We start from the raw sequence: 21,544 nt of genomic DNA, 5'->3' as shown, positions 1-21,544 counted from the left end.
TCCAAATACTCTGAATACTCCAGATGATGGTAGGGAATGGCCTGTCCAGCATTTGATTTCCTAGCCTGTGCGGACTTAGCGTGCTGAATTTCACACATTGAGGATTCAAGAAATGGATAATTTGGGAGGCTCCGAGCACATACAGATTGCCTTTAAATTAGCCATCTGCTCCTCGGCACCTTGTAAGGTGACTCCCAGATACCCTCAGTCTTCAAATGAGCATGCAGAGCGTGCAGGGCTGGCATCCTGACCTGTGGCTGGTGCGGCACAGGCACACACATCCTAATGAAAGATGACAGGGCACGCTGTCCATCCAGGACACCACGCTTGGCAGCAGCCTCAGGACCCAGTGACCTTCTCTGCATAATTCAACTGTGGGAGTAGGAAAGCCTGAGGCCACCTCTAAGGAAAGCCCCTAATTTCAGATCCCGGTGAGTCCATACTATGCGAGAAAGGCAAATCTCCCCTGAAAGTGTGACAAATCTTAGCATTTATTTTAGAGCTTGCAATCAGCAGGTTTTCTCTTTTAAAACACAGAAAATCCCCTGAATATTTTACTTCTCTCTCTCTAGCTCCTTTCATAGAATTAAAAATAAGTTAACCATTCAATGTGATTCTTAGCGCCAAGGCCAGCTTCCCAAACCATATTCGTAAAGATGCTGCTGAATGATTTAACTATCATTTCAAGTTATGTGTTATTTCTAATAATCCAAAAGCTATGTTACAACGGAACCAGATGGCAGTGCCAATGGATTTAAAGCCCAACGAGGAATTCAGCAGTATTTTTACTGCAGGCCAAGGAAGACCATCAGCTGATGAGCTTCCAGGAGCCTCGGGCCACAACGGCTGGGCTGCCAATCACACACCACACCCAGGGAGAAGCCCCCGCCAAAGTTTTTCCAGAATCATTCGAAGTGAAACAAGAAAAAAAAAACAAACCCCAAGGATACATATTTAAAAAAAGAAACAGAAATGTGGAAAAAAGGAGTTTTCATGATAACAAAGAAAAAACGCTTTATTCTGCACATGTAGGTTTTATCGCACTGATTCAGGGTGTCCTTGATTAAAACAAACCATAGTTGGTTCTAATATGCCAAAAACCTGTTCTCCTTGCCCTCTCCCGCCACCTTTTTGGAATGAAACAAGGAAAAGGCTCTCTCACCGTTCCTCACGGCAGGTTAATGGACACCTGTGTTCTGATTTATTGCGCTCACTGCCTTCCCTGGCCCCGTGTTAGGTAGGGAAATCGGCACGGAAGGTGGCACGGCAGGAGTGACCTTTCGCTAATCACCACACCTCAGTTACTACTGGCGCAGCTCATTAGAAGAAGGAATCCTTCAATGAGCTGGCTTTCAAATACAGTCACACTTTGATTTTTTCCAGAACAAAGATTCTACTTTCACATAAAAGCTTCTGATGCACGATTCTGTCAACTGGGGCACTACAGTAAAAAGGCACCCTGTTAATTGTCTGTCGTTATCAAGGGGCTGCAAACCGCATCAAAGATAGGCCTGCAATCCTGGCTTTCATTACAGAGGTCAGAACATTTTTATTGACTATTATTACAATTTTAGAGGGCTGTCAATCATTTGGCTGCCCTAGATATAGGAATCTGGATGGAAAGCCCCCAGTAATCAATCTTATTTATAAAAACAACAAATGACTAGAGAGTCGCTGATATAATCATTTGTTGATACAGATGCCAAGCAGGATTTCTCAGCCCCTTCATTCTATAGCTGTCACGCACAGTGAAGGTGGGTAGGTAACCTAAGAGGCAACAGAGACACTTCAGAGCGGGCGGTTCCAACGTTAACACCAAAGACAGAAAGCTAACAGGTCTGATCATCATTCTTGGTTCTCTTCCCCTGCTTCTTGTCTTAGCCCTCAGAAACTACCCCAAATTCTGACAATGGCATAGTCAAAAGGAGAGGCGTGCTTCCTGACTTACCTGCCATTTGTTGAATGCCGCTGAACGCGCCCAGGTTGCTGGAGGAGGTGGCCTGCTGCAGGAGCTGCGGATGAATGCACAAGGGCAAAGTCAGGGCAAGGTGGAGACGGTGAGAGCAAAGTAACTCCCTCTTTAAGCTGGGGACAAATTCAGTTTACTCTGCATTTCCAGGGTTGGTTGCTACTGCCTACTGATGGACTGAAGGTCCCCGGAGCTGGGGCTGTAAATCCATATTCATGTCCAATCTCTATTAAGAAACATAAACACTGGGGAAACTCACTAACACTGCTGCCTTAAAACAATTAATCCATTTACTCTTTTTAACAACCAGGTGTTAGATCTATTGAAACCAACATAGCATGACTAATTATGTCTCTCTGTAGTCTAGCAGTTATCGTAACTCATCTCTGTCAATCAGGGTCCATTCCCTCCCTCTCTTCTACTTCCCAGCACCGTTCAGCTTTCTTCATCTTTCATCAGAAGCACATGAGTTCACTGACGCTGGTGCCAACATAAAGATCATCATGGTAACTACAAACATGAATGCATCTATTCACAGCCACACAGCTGCAGCCACCACTACATGACCAAGCAAATGGACAGCTGTTTTAAAAGTCCTCGCTGCAGAGTGAAACACACAGCTTGTCAAAACTCACAACTATCTGGTGCTATGTACATCGAAGTCATGCGTTGTAAATGTCAATCTTCAAAAACATTAATATACCTGTGAGAAAGTCTGCATTTTCCACTAGTGCTTTCAGGGCTGCATTTTTCCTGCCATGCAGAATGAGTGGGTGCCACGAGATAAAGGCATGGAGCCCCTGGGGTGCTGCTGGACTTGTCCAACTCAGCTGAACCGCAGCTTAACTTAGGTGAAAGACTGAGTGTTGGGCTGAACTTATGGATCTTCTTTTTGGTAAGGGAGACCAGTACAGATACAGTTAGCAGTGTGGGCAAGCATATAGTTATCTCCTATATTCGGATGTACAGGGATACCAGAAACACAGATTTACCACATTTATTACTGAAATATTGTTGTCACACTATGTGCTCAGGAGGAACAAGATTAATTCACTATTTTAAAAACAGCTTTCAGAGCCAGGCGCAGTGGCTCACATCTGTAATCTCAGGATTTTGGGAGGCCAAGGTGGGGGGGGGGAATCACTTGAGGTTAGGAGTTCGAGACCAGCCTGGCCAACATGGCAAAACCTCCATCTCTAGTTAAATTACAAAAATTAGCTGGGTGTGGTGGCACATGCCTGTAATCTCAGCTTCTTAGGAGGCTGAGGCATGAGAATTGCTTGAGCCTGGGAGATGGAGGCTGCAGTGAGCAGAGATGGTGCCAAAGCACTCCAACCTGGGCAGCAGAGCGAGACTCGGTCTCAAAAAAAAAAAAAAAAAAAAAAAAGAAGTTTTCAGAATTTATTTGGGGCTCTGTGAAACAATCTAGAACACTGTTCCTCTGGGGAAGTCCAGGTCTTTCCAGTTTGATATGAAAAACCCTACACATGGATATGACTCGAAAATGGATCTCAATTGAGGTTAACAGCACCAAGCAGTGTGGAATTATCAGTGACTTATTCCAGCAGTCCCCAACCTTTTTGGCACCAGGGACAAGTTTCGTGGAAGACAATTTTCCCACAGACCAGGGGTTGAGGGGAAGGTTTTGAGATGAAACTGCTCCACCTCAACTCATCGGGCACTAGATTCTCATAAGGAGCACGCAACCTAGACCCCTCGGCATGTGCAGTTTAGACCAGGTTCGTGCTCCTAGGAGATTCTGAAGCTGCTGCTGATCTGACGGGAGGTGGGGCTCAGGCAGTAACGCTCTCTCGCCTGCCATTCCTCTACCTGCTGGGTGGTCCGGTTCCTAACAAGCCGTGGACTGGTACTGGTACCCAGCCCAGGGGTTGGGGACCCTTGGCAGATTTAACCCAAGCCTCAGGTACAACAATATTATGGGACTTCACACTATCAGGTTATACTAAAACCAAGAAAAGTCTGTGTTCAGTCATCCCTCTCCATTCCCTGCCCACACACACACAGAAAGAGGAAGAGAGTGGGGAAGAGGGGGTGGGAAAGCTAGGGACTGCCCATTGTAATAGCAAGGCCTCATTTCGGTTTGATTTGTTGGGTTTCTCGCCTCTTGTGCTTATCAACTGCAACTTCCTCCTCATATTCAATGTTTTTAAATTTTAAAAATTAAGCTAGCCTTGAAGATGTTCAGAGGAGTTAATAGCACCTACTGAGGTAAGTGGAAATACCTGGAGTGTCATTAAACCACCACCCAGGATTATTGCCATGGATAACCAACTCCTGGTGAGCCAGGGTCAGAATCCATCACTCAAGGCAGCTAAGGGCTCTTTGAGAGAAAGGGCTTTTCAGCTGAAAGGGAGAAGAACAAACATGGCCAAGAAAGAATCACCCACGGCAGAGGGAAACGTAGTGAGAGCTTCTAAAAACATGTTTCTATAAATGAGGCTGAGATTTCCTCTCCTTCACGTATACAAACAATTTGCAGATGTGGTCCCAGAAACATGTGCCAGAGATTTCTGTGAGCCATGGGGGCACAGGAGATGTGCTAGAAGACAGAGTGGACACGTGTCTCAGTTTTCAGAAATGGTGGATGGGGGAAGCCGGACTCTTAGAAAGTACAGGAAGGTGAGCATGATGTCAGCCTCAGACAAAAATTCTGGTACAAACCAATCGGCTGTGAGCATTTGAACAGTACACATTTGTGAAAAACAAATCATAGTCAAGCTAGACTCGTTTCTTTTTTAAAAGCAATTTTTAGACTGATCAGTCAAGAAAATAATGGCGGAGCAAATATAGATTTTAGCAAGACAGCTGACAAAATCTCTCATGGTATCTTCATGGACAAGGTAGAGAAATGAACAGAAAGTGATGGGAACCTGAGCCAATGCTTTTGCTAGCAGCACAGAGGAAGACAGGAAAAGGATGCTTCTCATTCATTCATCAAATATGTACTGAAGAGCGATTATATACCAGACCCCACAGGGCACTGGGGGTGGGGCAGCTAAAAAGACGAAGGTGACCCACAGCAGCACCCAGAGTCCTCAAAGAGGCGGTATGGCCAGCCGGCGGGACACGCAGGGCTCAAGTCCCAGCGGCCACTAGCAGCTGGTTGATTCTAGGTAACGTTACGTAACCTCTTTGAGTCTCCCCTTCCTCATCTGTCCTAAAAGTAGGATCATCTCACCTTCCAAGGTGGAATAGGGAAGATCATTTGACACAAAAGCACAACTTCTGCTACAAAGTAAAGCCAGTGGGTGACAGGATCACAAGAGGGATAGTTAAAATGTAAAATGACAGAATGAAGACCCAATACACGTGGGGTACACACACACACACACACACACACACACACACACACACACACACACAGAGACACCCTCTCTGAGCCTGGAATAAAAGGCCAAAACCCACAATATGAAATTCTATTAATAAATGTGAAGTCCAGCACTTATGTTCCAAAGTGCAAAAATGGCGTAGAAGAGCACAATTTAGCAGTAATTCAAGTAAAAATAAAATCTTTGGAATGCTGGCTGCCTCCCAGCCCGCATCTGCCATGGTTACTACAAACGCCACTCTCAAGCTCCAGTCAGATGCCCTCAAGTCCACACTAGAGGTAACTACTCCGCCCTGTTCAGATGTCGCTCGGGGGACTGTCTTAAATTCTGGTCACTGTGTTTCAATAAAGACACAAAGTGAAATGGAGAGCATGAGTAAACAACCAGAAAGCTCAAGTTCAGACACCACGAGATGTAGGGAATGGCTGAAAGAACTGGGTCTGCTGGGGCTTGAAATAGAATAGAATTTTGTTGGTTTCAAACAGATGAAGTAAGAAACACTTGATTTCATCAATCTGGTTCCACTGTGAAGAGCCAGGATCATGGAATGGATGTTCTGGGAGATTTCTCTTGAGGTCCTGCTGGCACAGACCCTGGCCTGACAGGGATGAGCCAGCCCAGCGGCCTCCCTCTCGTTACATCATCAGCTGCATGTCTTCTAACTCACGGCCTTGGGGTGTCTTTCAACACGGGTTAGAAGTTTAACCTGTGGGACTTTGCCCCTCCTCCATCAGGCAGGAATTCAATTACTCCTGTTCTTAATAGAATCAATCTAACTTGGAAAAATATCCTGCATAAATGCTGATTTCAATAATTCCCTGAGATGGAAAATGTACTGAAAACGAATGCCTCAGTGTAGGGAGGGGAAAAGTCAGTTTGCAGAGTTTCAGTGGGTGAGGACCACGCCGGCATTGCCCAGCACTTACCGCCAGATACTGCGGGGTCAGTCCGCCCAGCCCCGTCAGGTTCCCCCAGGTGGCAGTGTTGAGCTGCTGCATCTGCTGAGCGAGCTGCTGCTGGAGGCGCCTTTGCTCTTTGTCCTTCTGAGTGTCAGCAAACTTCACCACGATAGGTGAAGAGCAGCCCTGTGGTCAGACACATTGGAAAGTGGAGAGGGGGTTACAGGCTGGCGGAATCCGCTCAAGACACTCAGCACCGGAGCTACCTTTCTGCACTAGCCTGGAGCACATGGAATGGGCTGAAATGGTCTAAAACGGTTTGATAGTCCTTCTTCTTCTCTGAATAGTACCATCAACAGAAAATTCCAGACACTGCCAGTGGTTTCTTTGGGGGATCTGGTAGTCGGTGAAGTCACCTGCTTTCCTGCTCTGATTAGTAACTGCCTCTCTTTCTCTCTTCCTGTGTCTTCCTTCAACCTTGCAGGACCTCCTTACAGACAACAGACCTTACCAAGGTTCTTTAATTGAGCTTCTTGGGTTGCTCGTCTTAAAGACAGACTTGGCTTTGTGTGTCTGCCCGTGTCCACAGGTGGACAGAGGACAAAGGGGAGAATCTGTAACGAGAATGGCCATGTCTCTCATTCATTATCTTTTACTCTTTCCCATTTTCAGTTATGTATCTGTGAACTTTGGGATTGTGAAAATCCTACCGGCCCAGCAATCACAGGGAGAAGTACTTCATCTTAGTTATGAGGATGAGGGCAGGAGATATTCAGAGAACACAGGCATTCTCCAAAGTAACCATTCACGTTTTCAGAGAGGCCTCTTCCCTCAGCACACCTGCTCTACCCGCCATCCCTGGAGCTGGTGCAAACCCAGAAAACAGAAGCACATTCTAGCCAAAGGAGGTAGACGGTGAATGGCAGACAGAGGAGTCCACTCGGCTTCTTTCCCTAATGAATCTCACCATTCTAGCAGCTTCTTTCAGTTTTAATTTCCTTTAAAAGGCAAGGAGTAGGGGTGGTGAGAAAGAAATGGCTAAAGGTCACAGAATTCACTACTGAGCTAGATAAAATCATCAGGGATTATAAGGGCCTAACACCCCAAGCACGAAGACCTCCTTTCCAAAGCACCTTTGCAACATTTGCCACTTGGTAAGTAACTCAGCAGAAGTCTCCCCCTCCTTCCCCAGCCTCTTCTCCTCCTTCGTGTGGCTTGCCTACACATTTCATCACAATTAAAGCTGTTCAATTTTGCTGAGGTATAAAGAAGTAATTCTACCCAAGTGATTAAAATAAAAACTTTTATTGAAACTCAGCATAATAGACCTCTCTCTCTCTCTCTCTCTCTCTCTCCTCTCAGAAATGTTATATTCTATTTAAATGTGATTCTCTGTTCCATTCCCTTTGGGTCATGTTTCTCTTTTCTGGAAAACAAATGCATTTTTTTCCTTATCACTTTGGGTAGTTACTGGGGATGCAGTTCTGAATACATGAGGATATCATGTCTGTTAATAAAAAAAAGTGAGAAAAATGAGATGAGTATTTCAGTGTTAAACTTCCAGCCTACTGGTCTTCAGCTCTGGTAGGCAGAGTCATGGTACAGAATGTTAAATGTCAGTAAATTGCACAAAAATAGTATTTCCATCATTTAAAAAAATCTGTAATTCATTTTTTCTGTATCTGTTCCATGTTTCAGTACTTCACTTAAAAGAGAGCAACATACTTTGAAGATTATGTAGAGAGGGGGTTTTGCATGGAAAAGGGTTGTCGTTGTTCCATCAAATTTGTTCCATAACAAATTACAGCATCTCTCCTAACAGAACATCTATTTTTTTCTTCCTTAAATAGTAAAAATGATATAAAAGCAGAAAATCAGGCCAATGATTATAGCTTAAAAATGATTTTTTAAACCATGAAACACAGGGCAGGGATAGAGTGAAGGCAAGTGGAGAAATAGAAGGCACGATATAAAATTAATTGTTTTTAAGACCTTGTTCTTTCAACATTCACATCATTGTGAATTAGGTAATACATCTTGGTTAAAGACGTATGCCAGAGTCCTGGAAATAATATAATTAGTTAAAAATAAACAACGTTAGTCAAACAATTATAATGTGACTGCATAATATATAACCTCCTATTTAAATGCCAATTGAAAAAAAACTAAACAAGAAATTTAAGTGTCAGAGGGCCCCTCTGTGTAAGCATGAATGTCCAGTTTTAAACACCAAATTTGGTTTTCAAATAATAGAGATATTAATAATAAAGGATCAAGGGCTTAGGAATAAATATGCCCCAGTGGTCAAACCAACTCTTTACGTGATGGGAACCTACTGTTTCTCAGCCTGGTTCATGCCCAGTTCTGCTTTATGATCCCGAGTCCTCCTTCTACAGGAACACAGGGGAACATGGTCTCCCGTGGGTTCTCCGTGGCTCTCTGAGCATTACTGGGGGGGCTCCAAGGGAAGGAATGGGGATCGCAATGTTTCTAACAATAACACTGAAGAACTGAGGTTCAAAATTATCTCAGGTGAGACCAATTTGGGTACAAATCACTAAATTACAAGAAATAAAAATAAGAATGAAACGCATATATACAAGATAATACAAGTAAAGACTTTTTTTTTTTTTTTTTGCCCCTAACAGCACTTTCATTTTAATCTTCAAACTGAATTGAAGATTAAAATGTGGCTGGAAATCAGGCTAATCCACAGGAATGGAGCAGCCTCAGTAAGAGAAAGAGGGAAGCAAAACACCATCACATGTGTAACTGCGTGTCAGACAAGATTAGCTTCCTAGACATTCCAAATCCTGCTCATTATCTCCTATCATGCCCGATTTTCACCTGAGCTTGCCTTCAGGTAGGGGGTTGTGAGTGTCTTAAAAATGCATTGCACTGAAAGGAAAACACAGTGATTATATAAGATATGTTAGGAATATCAAAGTCAAGATCAATGTTCGAAAAAGACAATAGGCTTTGCAATGCTGGTATCACAAGTCAGAAAAGTACAGTAAACACTGAATGACAATGCCATGCACACTCCTTCCCCCCTTTGCACCCACCTTTTGATTCACTATAAAAAAAGTTGCCCACAAAACATGACGCATAATGATCACTTAGCTCCCAGCATGCTTTGGGAGATGCAGCATTGCAAAAAACAAACAAAAACAAACAAACAAAAAATAAAACCCCAACAAAAAGGGGGAAAAACATAAGCTCAATCAAGAAAAAAGTTTTTTGCATATTAAATAAAATTGAAAATATCTTTTTTCAAAATATGAAAACACAGCTTCAGATAACACCACAAGGCCACCTCCGGAAAAGATCACCCATACACAAAGATACAGTATACATAATACAGCAGAACATGCACTCCCAAATGATTCTATCAGACAATACAGGAGAAGTAACGGCATATCACTCTTGGAATGCTTTTGTGCAAAATTCTGAAAGGCCATGACCCAAATCACAGACTAAAAGTACAGAGCCATCTATCTAGGTTCGTGGGTGTGCATCCACACCAGGGTATTTACCTTCCCCTAAAGCCATGATCTCTCATTAGAAGACCACATTTGAGCCTTTATTATGTTTCTTTGTTATTGCTCATTTTTTTAAGGAAGGAGACAAATCCTATTTTCCAAATTTGCATTTTCAATGTTAAATGCAGTGGGAGAAATATTAACTTTCTCCAACATTCTTGATGTAAAAACACAATGCTGTTTGACTAGATGGAAGATAACTTGACCCTGTATAAAAGAAAGAACCCTGGGACTTAGCACAGGGCAAGCAGTAATTTGGGGTGGGAGGCTGTTACTGTTTCATCCACACCGACCCCGGGGTGGGGAATGTATTTGATCCTTTAGGTCCAGAATGACACTTTGCTTAAAGTGCTCACAATTTTACATCACAGGACCCGTGCCACTGCAATAAAAGGCTCAAATAAATAACTGGAGAGCAAGTGGAAGGTTTTCCTAAATGCATTTCAAGTCATTAGGGGAAAAATGCATAGAGAAAGAGTGAGAGAGAAGGAGAGTATGAGAATGAATGAATGAAAACTGAGATGGTGAAAGTTTACATCTGTGATTGTCATGTGAACAATCCACACAGAAGAGAATTGCTTTACCATTCCCCATCATTTGCACAAAGAAAACAAAGAAAGGGCAGATGATACAGTACCTCCATGGTCTGAGACTGATGCATGGCTTTGATTGCATTCTGTGCCATTGCCCTTGTAGAAAATGTGACAAACGCACAGCCTGTGGGAAACAAGGGGACAGGGAGCAGGAAAGACAAAAAACAACAAGACAAAAGGGTTGGACGCTTGTTAAACCAACACAGTCTACGAGAACTGCCACAAGACGACACTGTTCTCAGTAGTACATAAAAATAAAACAACTTCTCTCTCTGGTTTTATCTTACTTTGCTTTTTATTCACAGTGCTGACTTGCTAATCTGACCAAAGCAGAAAGATTTATTTATTTATTAGTTTATTTTTTAAATGGAAACTAGGGGAGGAAGTTGGGTACTGTTTTTAGCCACCGGGTTTGAAATCAGCAAGATCTAGTTTGCATTTTCTAAAATAAAAAGTTGCTATTTTCCATTTTCTCCTTGACTGAAGATCTTTACTGAGGGCATCCACACATCAGGGCTTTGTATTTCAAATTTTATCATTGATTTTTAAAGGGGCAAATAAGAAAATCCTCACACCAAGGGCAAATGAGCAAATAAATTTCAAGAGCTCAAAATGTCAGCAAACAAATGTATCTAAATCCCTTCCAGGTAGTTAAAAAATATATATGTATGTATAAATATAAATTGTTGCTATGCAAATACAAATATACCAAATCTGTTACAAACTATTTAGTAATTTTTAATTTTAATAAAAACAAATGCTCCATTACTCCGAGAATATTCAATACTGCTATAAAATGTAAAAAATGTGCATTGTCATTTATTTGTATAAAATCTTCAAGACTTATGAGGCTTGCCAATTTCTGAAACGTATCAAAGATTTGACCTTAAGTCTAACATACACAAGACAATGTACACTTCTCTGAATATCTGCCGGGAGACCAGTGAAACCTTCCGTGCCTGTTTTTTTCTTGTGCTGTAAAATAACCAGACTCTGCAGTGCCTGTTCTGCTTCTTGTCCCAGCATTGGCCACCATGCAGGTCACTGCTCCAACTACATGGTTCGTTGCCCTTTTCCCTAATAAAAACACTGCCTTCTCAAATTTACATTTTATTCATCAAGCACCCTTGGGCTTCTTAGAGAAAAAGACTGTGAAATTAATGCAGATTCAGGCTGATTTTATAATAAAACCACAGCACACTAAAAGGTTAGCTAAAGCAACAGACTTATTTCACTTATGATCTCTAATGACTTTAAAAGTGCACTGATTTTCAGCTTCTTTAGCCTTGCACAGTTTGAACTTAGGTATCAGAGAATAATTTAGTGTTCCACTCAATTGCCTCAAAACATTATTATTACTACTTAAAAGATTTCCAAATGAAGCAGATCTAAACACTGAGAGGCTGACATCTATTGTCATTTCAGAGTGAATGCATGAAAAGCAGAATTCTGGCATCAACAACGTGAGATTGTTGCCCCTGTGGCCAATAAGCAAAATAGAACATTCTGCATTCAAACAACCAGCAGATTGTTTGGTTTATGTAAATCAATCTGTGAGCCATAAAATATATTTTCTTCTTTTGCTCTGCACGAATACCTGGTGAGATTATCAAGTCAATACTGTGGTGGCACCTTTTAATCCAACAGCAATAAGAGAAAGCAATGCCTGCCCGTTACCCTCAAAGCACAACGACATCCAGTCATGAAAATAAGTCAATGCATTTTTTGTTCGCATCATGCTATAATTTTTAACACACAAAAACTCTCAGTACATGAGAAACTCATCTCACATTCGCCTCCTGGCTAAGCTGGCTTGAAGAAGCCTGAATGAAGTCCAGCTCACGGTGAACGCTGAGCTGTCTCATGTGGTTCTCCGACAGCACGGCAGCTGATGAAGCTTACTATCTGAACACGCTACCTGTACTGAGACTGACTGTAGCTTTTGTCATCAATAAAAGCAATTTAGTGGCCTTCTCTGAGGCAGCTAGATGATGTAAGTGTGGGACAGAGGACAGGACCTCCACTGGCTTCCATACTGATGCTGAGCTCTGAGGTGATCCAGTCCAAATTTACCATCTGTTTCCAAGTAACATCTCTTCAGAAGCATTTTCATCATCCCTGGCGTTATTAACAGAGGAAATAACACTAAGAGATTTTTATTTTTCCACTTCTTATCTTGAAACTACAATGGAGGAAAAGATAAATCGTCTACTGGAGATAGATTTGAAACCAAGTGGAGCCTGGGCTAATTCTGCTTTTAATAGTCAAGAAGATTGCTGTATTCACTTCATTTGCTCTTATTATCCAGCACCATGTGCCAAGCTGACAGTTTCCAAATGGAGGGTAAAAATGCGTAAGAAACATAAAATGCCAACAAAAATCAGTAAGGCACAGTTTATGCATTTGCCACAATTTCATATATGCAGAACTTTTTAAGAAAGATACAGCAATTATCAGGCCTCAGAAGTATTACCAATAGAACAATAAAATTCTGTCTCTATAAACTCAAATCATTGCCCTTTCCTCTAACGACCGTGCAATTAAAAGCCTGACTGATGCTTCTAATTATACAATCCTTACCCCACCCAAAAAAAATGATCTGACACATCTGAGGACTTCTTTAACCTTTTAATTCTACTGGCAGTGGTGCAGTAAGAGAGAAGCTGTCTCCTTAGGGGTTTCTGTCAAGTTCTGCATTGTGTGCTGTGTTCAATTACTTGAGAAAAAAATTACAGTGTCATTTATAAAGTGGGAGTGCATGTTGAAAAATGTCACTCTCTGTGTCACTTGGGATGAAGTCAAGCAACTTCAGAATCAACTGTTTCTTGCAATGGTAGCTTGTTAACCATTGTAATTTCTCTAAAACAGGAGGTCACGGTAAGTCCTATGGATAGATTTTTAGTTTTTGTTTCAACACCACTGAAAACACATTGGTGGCTTTAGGATTAGGCCTCCAATGTATGGCTTTATACTAACACAGGATCACATAAGTCCCTACCATTAAGACTGGCTGCTGGCTTCTTCTCTCAAGCCAACCAGAAGGCTTTCCGCTGGACAGAAATAACTTGGGTTGTAACTGTCCCCTTTCTACTAAAAATGAGCTTCTGGGTGCAGTGGTGTTCACTGGGTCTTTACAGGACAACTGCTCTGATCCTGTAGGGTCAGCCCTTAACTATTCTAGACTGTTGAATGTCAGGTCTCAGCAATCAGCTCTTTGGCTACTGACCAAAACGCCGGAGAAACAAGGCTGGGGGGGAAATATACAGGTATCAATATAATGAAGCCATACCTCTTTCTTTTTTGGTGGGGAGGGAGTTTTGGTAAGACAACATGTATATTACTCTCTGAAAACCTCCACATATATAGTAGCACAAAAATTCCAACTGTAAATTTGGCCAACCTGCAATTTACCTTTGCAATTATTTATTATCCCTACTTTCAGAATGTTAGGGATTGCTAACAGAAATGAAAGGAGCTGCATTCCTCTCATTTCAGTGAGGTTACCTTCTTGCTGCTAAAACAGATAAATGATTGACTGCGGAAAGGTTTCTCAAAGTAATTTCCTCCTACAGACAAGATCTAAGGAAAGCACGTAGCCCTGTCACAGAGAAGATTTTGGAACACATCTATTACACTTGTCATTTCAATTGAAAGGATATCTTAACTCAGGTGTTCCACCTTTTTCCTCAGCTGCAAGAGAATTGAGAACTAGATGAATTCTTGCTCTGCACCAAAAAAAAAAAAAAAAAAAAAAAATACAGCCACTTTTAAAAGCATGAACAATGCCAGGGCCTCTTGCTTTTCTTTGTTACTTCTTTGAAAGAGGTGGAGTACCCACTATACTTCAAGTGAAAGAAGTGTAACTTGTGTAGGACGAAGGAGATTTTAACCTATGGAAAACTTGCTTATAAGTTCCTAGTCAGCCAAAGAAAGATCTTAATGCAGCCAATCTTTCTTGTATCTTTTTAGCAGTGGCAACATTAAACATATGCTATCAATATAATAATGGGGCCTAAGAATTAATACTCTGATGGGCCATCCCTGATGCTGGGTTACTTTATTTAAAACTGGCATGGAGACATCACTCATTTATGGCATGTGAGGCTGGGTACAGACTAGGTCCTACTTAATAGCTGGCAAAATCTCATCATTGAGATAAGATTGGAAGTCTGTATTTGGAACAAGATGGCAAATGCAGTAAGGAGTCAAGGGGGCATGTCGCCAAAGTTCCCACACATCTGAATGTTTAGGTACTGTGTGGGCAGAGCTAAAATGTGTGAAAACTGATTCATTTCTGTGTACATGTTTTTTGTTGTTTTGAGACAGCATCTTGCTGTGTTTGCCCAGGCTGGTCTTGAACTCCCAGGCTCAAGTGGTCCTCCTGCATCAGCCTCCCAAGCACTGTGTACATGTTGTAATAGTCAAAAGCCCATCCCTGTATTCTGATCAGATATGACAAAAACAAATGAGGATTTAATAGCTAAATCCAGTCTGCACTTGCCAACATCCCTGAAAATATTGCCAATTCATTTGTCAAGGGTTTTGGCAGGGGAATGTTGGAACACCATAAACACAGCTGGAATATTCTTAAACAAGCAGAAAGTTACCTTAAATGGCAGTGAAGATTTGCCTACAGTTTGTGGGGGGAAAAATGAAATAAACTCCTTTACTGTCTCTGGGTTACAGATATTCAACTGCCACGGTGCAGAAAACCCTGTACCTAAATAGCCCCAGGCTGACTGTGGGATTGTGGGTAAGTGAGAGCGTGTGTATTTTAGGAAATCAACATGCTAGGGTGATGCTGTCGATTAAGCACATTTGGCTTAGAAACTTCAGGCTCTGCTTCTGAGAGCAAACACCTCATTTGAATTGCCACATGTGGGCCCATGGCATCCTGCTCCTTTTCTCCATGAAGGCTTCTACAGCAGGCCTGGAGAGGCTGGGCAGCCGCCTGCAGAAGGTGCTGAGCATCCCAAAGTTGCTTGAAAGCATCTCAGTGTTTTCCAAGTTATAGAAGATGGAAGAATGGGTTACTTCCCCAAAGGGAGAAACGCATACTGAGATATGGCCACGCTGCCTCAAGCCAGGAAGAGTCCTCGGATCTTCGAGAGGCTCCAGGTGCCTGGCAGGTGTTAGGTGCTTTCCACGTAGAGAGTTGTGACAATTTCCTGAGGGTGTCTGCCCTGGAACATGGGCTGGGGCTGGTGAGTAAGATGGGATTTTAAAAATATTTTCTTTTCTTGCCAAAAGGTAAATCATGACTTAAAAAAAAAAAAAAAGAGGCAGTGATTCTAACCAAAAGTATAGCACGGCTTGATGGGTACAGCTGTGGGTCAGGGCAGTGTACCTCTCTGACACAGTGGGGGTACTGGGTCAGCCAGCCTGGTGAAACCTCAGTGTAACGCCTCTTAGGGAGGACCTGAAACTACTGATGTGGCAGGGAAGAAATGACATTAGAAATCCGCAGGAGCCAGCTAGACTAGTTGCCTCCTTTGTCTTCATCCTCTTAGGTGAACTGGGCAAAAGCAGAAACAGAAAAGTGAACCGCTCAGCTGCACCCTTTCCCTCACCATCATCCAAGAGTTTGATTTTAAAACTTTCTCACGGAAGAGGGTATACCCTGGTTTTGTGTTAGAAGGTATCGTGCAGAGCAGCCAAGCTTTTGTTTCACTTAATTTTTATTTATTTTTAATCAGCTGAGCCAGCAGTAGACACTGAGAACAGAAATGCTGAATGCCCTTTATCTGCAGTGCCACTAATGGGAGACACTTATTAATATTTGATTCAAAACTGCAATTTTTTAATGAAAGCAAAATGGTAGCATGAAAGAGAATTGTGCTTTTAACAAATACACTGATTCAGGAGCAGGCCCCTGTAGCCAGGAGTCCCTGGGTCCTGCGAACTGAAAAACGGACCACTTTCTGTCTTTAGTTCTCAGAATAGATGGTTATAAATGAGTAGCTTTTTTTCTTTTTTGCAATAGGGAATTCTCATCGGTTCACCAGAAATTACTTTTCTGCTGTTTAAAAAAAAAAAAAGACGGGGAGGGAAAAGTTTTCTCCTCTTTCCATTGAGCCAGCGTTTGCATAAAATATTGATGACAGTGCTCCCCGTCACTTGTTGCAGGAACAGGCTGCTTCTGGTGTCAAGTGCTGGTTAATCAACCAAATGGCAGATCAAATTAGCTAAGTTCTCTTGTTAAGTACTGTGTGTCCTGCTCTTTCCCATGGAGGTTCTGGCTGCTTTAAAACCTGATCTGCAGAAATAACTGATGTATGCTCAAGGAGCTCTGAACGCTGCAGGCAGCAATCCTGTTCATTACTGTCCGCACTGGACAGACAGAGAAAGTGTGCCAGAGTCACTGCCTAGATCAGCCAGGCCAGCAGAAGGGGAGCAGAAATCAAGCACACATACTGCCCACCCGGGGTCTCTCCACTAACCCATGCAGATGGTATGCTCAGGCGAAAAGCTAGCACACCAGTAATGAATGACTCCCTGCAAGAGAAGCAGGGCAGATATATTTACAGCTACAAATGGGGAAACCTCAGGACAGAGGTAAGAAAATAAAATGACTAAAAGTTCTATTTCATTTCAGTAGAAGTTGTAGGTCTGGAACTTGGGGTCACTGGCCCCTAAGCCATTATATATTTCATTATGATTAATTTAAGGGCTCACCTTGTGCCGTTTCTCCATACCTTGGAGAATGAAAATTACAATGGTAACACTGAAGTGTGACTGAGAATAACAACAGGAGATAATAGGGATTCTAATTACTAAATTGGCACCAGAAAAGGAATCACAAAAATATGATCACATCTTTCTACATATTTTATTCTTAATTTAGCCACACTGTCTTTTCCCATGGTATTCTCTCTCCTGACTTGTCTGCTTAAGTGGAGATATATATGATGAAGAATTGGACCACCAGGTGTGATTAGAAGGTCTGCTGGTTTGAGCCCCTAGGAGGGCATGCTAGTATCCCTTGGCTGGTGAGGCTGTTGGGAGCCAGAGGTGGTGCGGTCTATCACAGCGATGGATGGCTTTGCTTGCCCCTGCCGATGGCACAGGTGAAAAGCTGCAGAGAAGCCCCGGATACTGGATCTGCTATTCCAGGATCACACTCAATACAGTGACTTGTTCAGCTTTTAGAGAATTACATCTTTTAAGTGTGTTACATAACAAAATTTCAGAATCGTTAGAGAATGCATAAACTTATTTCCATGCCGCCTTTTTTTTTTTTTTTTTTTTTAAATCACCTTCTGAAGAAAACACAGGAATCAAAAGCTTGGCGTGGTTCCACCTCCTCCTAGTTTTCCTGTAGACTACCTTCATGCTGGGGCTCTGGAGGTGGTTGTAGGTGGGAACTTTTGTTCTCTCGGCCTCCATTCTAGCAGCTGACGTCTTTAAGCTTCATGTTTAAAAATCAAAAGAGCAAATGTTCTTCCTCACATGGTGCTGAAGTCAGGTCAAACTAGTGAGAAGGGTGAAGACGAGTGCTTTCATCCTCATGATCCAATCTTTTCTTTCAACATGTGGTTTGGGGTGCCAGTGCTGGCCCAGAGCCAGAGACTGGGAAGGAAACCAAGTTCCTCATTTGCCCCAAAGAAACTGCACTGGTAACTGCAGTAAGAAGAGAATGAAAACCTCTCCATGTTGCTAAAAATATGGATTTCCTGTAAGAAGTGAAAAACACAGACTGGGTGCGGTGGCTCATGCCTGTAATCCCAGAACTTTGGGAGGCTGAGGCGGGTGGATCACGAGGTCAGGAGATGGAGACCATCCTGGCCAACGTGGTGAAACCCCGTGTCCACTAAAATACAAAAATGAGCCGGGCTTGGTGGCGTGCGCCTGTTGTCCCAGCTCCTCAGGAGGCTGAGGCAGGGGAATTGCTTGAACCCGGGAGGCAGAGGCTGCAGTGGGCTAAGATCGCGCCACTGCACTCTGGCCTGGCGACAGAGCAAAAAGAAGTGAAAAACACATTTTATATATACATTTCCACCTTGGACTGACTCAGGGAAGTGCAGTCAGATGAGTGTCAACCTCCAGTGTCAGCCTTTATGAGTGGTTTCAGGAAGGAGGTGTGCGGCGTCGTCAAGGGAGGGGCAAACAGGGAAAACAACAGTGATTTCCAACTATTTTGTAAACACCAGCTTATCGTCAAGGCTCTGAGCTACAGCTTTTGCTTCTATCATGGTGGCAAAGAAGCGCCTACAATCTTCTTCAGGGTAAAGTCGCTTTTCTGTCACTTAACGAGTTCCCCTGGCTCAGGACTCCAGGAGTTTTGCTCTTTGAAATAAAACTCTAATACCCCAAGACAGGTCCAGTTACGCTACGTCCCTATCTGCTCTGCACTACATGTGAACACTGACGCTTTTTTCCCGGTTTGTGTCACTGTACTCTTAACATACTTTTAACATTTCTTTCAGGCACAGGCAGGAAGCTCGAGGACTGAGATGAATACAACAAATATCCTTTCTCATTTTCCACTTCTCCTTCTTGCACCTCCCCCCACCACATCCATTTCAATTTGAGATTGAAAAGGATGCCTAGCAGTAGGGCAGCCTGTTGGCTTCACACCTGACAGTGATAACTTGAGCTAATATGGTGGCACCAAGGCCTTCTGAACCGGAGAAATAAAAGGTGATGATTTCGGCTATGGTGAAAAGTTCAGGTTGGATAACTTTATCACATGGGATGTATTACAGGGTGACCTCTTGCCGTGTGCGGTGGCTACATCTGTCTCGACTGTGACACAAAGCTCCAATTAGCACTGAAGGGGAGAGGCTTTCCAGACAGCACACTCACCTCGACTCAGCCCATCGGGTCCCCGGAGGATCCGGCATTCTTCTATCTGGCCAAATGGAGAGAACATCACCCTGATGTCGTTCTCATTACATTTCTTCGAAACCATTCCTATGAACAATTTTCTGTCTTCCACGGCTAGGAGATAAAAATAATGAATGAGCAAAGGCCATTTCATCTTTTTTTCTTAATAATCAATGCTTCATTACCCCATCAAACCAGGCCCCAGCCATGTGAGACCAAGCACGTGTCCCAAGGCCAACTCTGCAGACACCCAGCTGTCCTCCCTCCATGCGTCCCACCCTGCTGCTCCCTCCCACCTGGCGCTTCCTGAACCCATCTCCCCATGTGCTTGTGCTTACTAATAAAATGTTTTAATAGGACATGGAATGCCGTTAAGTTCTTTTCTCCTATTCAGAAACTAACAGTAATGCGCTGACTAAAATTCCAAAGCACTCGTGTAACTGTTCAACACTACCATTCTCTGGGGATATTTTTGGATACAGATTTTGTTCTGGTTTTTTTTTTTGTAGATGTTCTTTTAACCTGAATGACAGGGACATAGAAAGGTCAGGAGAGGAAAGACGACAGGGGCAGATGGAGCGAAACAGCGAATGAAATTTTTCACAAAGCATTCAACGGAAGAAAACATTTTTCTGTTTCAAATAGCTTCATCCCTGCTGATCTAGACAAGAATAAGAGATCAGAGAGATTCTCACGTCTCTGGGGAGCTAGGAAAGTACCTCTTTCCCGTGACATGGGTGATGCAGTGCTACCCAGGTCCCGCACCTGGTTCTAAGCAGCCAGGTTAGTTACGGCTCAACAGGAAGCCGATCCTAGAGAGAACAGGGCAGCTGCTGCTGGAGAAACACCTTGGATGGCCCCGAGCTTCCAGCCCTTCACAAATATCAAGAAGGAAACAGTACTGTACTAACCACAGGGAGGCAAGATTCTCGGGGAAGAAAAGTGCATTTGGGGATCATGAGGACGACATGCAAATTCTAACCTGGGCACCTGACACTGGGGAAGATAAGACACGTTGTATCTCACAGGGCCCGGGAGATTTTCCTCAAAATCTCCATGCTTGTGCTCAGGAAATGTGAACTACTTTCGGCCTGAAAGATGAGGTTAAAACTGATTTCAGGACAGTGTTTGGAGTCCTTAATAGGAGAGGTGCCTTTTTTTTTTTTTTTGAATATCGTAGACACCCATGGGGAGAAGTCCTGCTTCTTTTCCATCGTTTCATTTCAATCTATTTCTTAGAATTAAAAAAAAAAAAAAAAAAGCTAGCCAGCTGCAACCAGACTGAAAAGCGTCCTGGCCTAGAGGTGGACTCTGCTTTAAGTCACTTGTGTATACGTGTTTCTTTTGAATCTGCAATATCATCTTGTCATTCCTATTTAATTGGCTTTTATTTCTGTTTCTTTTATACCTACCCCGGACAGAAAGTGTCTCATTTTCACTTAACCAATAGGCAATTATCCCAGACTTACTGGGGCCAGTTCTTCTGGATGCTAAAGCACGCGTCTGTGCTGAGAAGGGGCTGGGGCAGGTGTACTGGTAACAGGTGGGTTCCTCTACCACACTGCTGTTGACACAGAAACTAAGGCCACATGTGGCTGCTGAGCACTTAAAGGGACTGGTATGATTGAGGAAGTGGTTTTCTAAAATGTAATTTTAATTAAAGAGCCACACATGATTGCTCTATGGGCCAGCACAGCCCTGAAGGGCCTAGAGGAGACAGCTAAAGGCTCCTCTTCATAGAACCCCAGAGCAGAAGGAAGAGACCTAAGGGAGCTTCTGTCTGTCTCCAAAAGATCTCCCAAGGTCCATCGGGGGAGGGGCCTGCCTAGGGTCATCCAGCCTGGCCCACAGCCTGGAGTCCTCCTCCCAGCCCAGGATTCCTTCCCCTGCTGTGTCTCCTCCAAGTTCAGAGGAGGAGAGAAGGCTTGAGGGGAGAGCAATGGCCTTGGTCTTGGATTAGAAGACCAAGTTCTAGGTCCGGTGCTGCCATTAGTTTGATATGTGTCTTTGGAGAATAGGCTGACCTCTGAGGACCTCTGTTTTGTCATCCATGAAATGAAATGTTTAGACTCTTTTCTCTCCTAGAAATGGAGAGAAGGTGGCCTGTGACATACTCGGGCTGACTGGGGCTCTTGAGGTGGGGACGGTGAGCGGGGGGTCAGAATCCCTTCCACCCAGCTCTCTCCCCACTGTGACAGCTCCTGGGACACCTCAGAAACTCTAGGGCTCCAAGGAATACAAGTTGAAAGGCACAATTCCACAATACTTGTAAACTATGAATCATGCACCCAGGTGTTTGAGAAAGGCTGGCTGGGGGATGTGGAATTCAAGCTGGATGAAGGGTCTGGAGAGACTGGAGGTGGGA

General features: G+C 43.2%; 1 protein-coding gene across 24 annotated transcripts in view; it reads right to left on the bottom strand.

The window, feature by feature from the left end:
* CELF2 (CUGBP Elav-like family member 2) overlaps nt 1-21,544 on the bottom strand; it is an 872,815-nt gene that overhangs the window by 58,056 nt on the left and 793,215 nt on the right. For all 24 annotated transcript variants that reach the window (XM_032154967.2, XM_032152939.2, XM_032153279.2 and 21 more), the window contains 4 exons: nt 19,159-19,293; nt 10,398-10,477; nt 6,246-6,404; nt 1,949-2,012 (listed from right to left, as the gene is read on the bottom strand). In XM_032154967.2, the coding sequence (XP_032010858.1) occupies nt 1,949-2,012; nt 6,246-6,404; nt 10,398-10,477; nt 19,159-19,293 (438 nt within the window). The remainder of the gene's footprint in view (nt 1-1,948; nt 2,013-6,245; nt 6,405-10,397; nt 10,478-19,158; nt 19,294-21,544) is intronic.

This window comes from Hylobates moloch, unplaced genomic scaffold, assembly GCF_009828535.3.
Source record: "Hylobates moloch isolate HMO894 unplaced genomic scaffold, HMol_V3 SCAFFOLD_2, whole genome shotgun sequence".
In the NCBI taxonomy this organism is placed as follows: domain Eukaryota; kingdom Metazoa; phylum Chordata; class Mammalia; order Primates; family Hylobatidae; genus Hylobates; species Hylobates moloch.
Note: the sequence above shows the minus strand (reverse complement) of the source record. Positions and strands in the feature narration are given on the sequence as shown.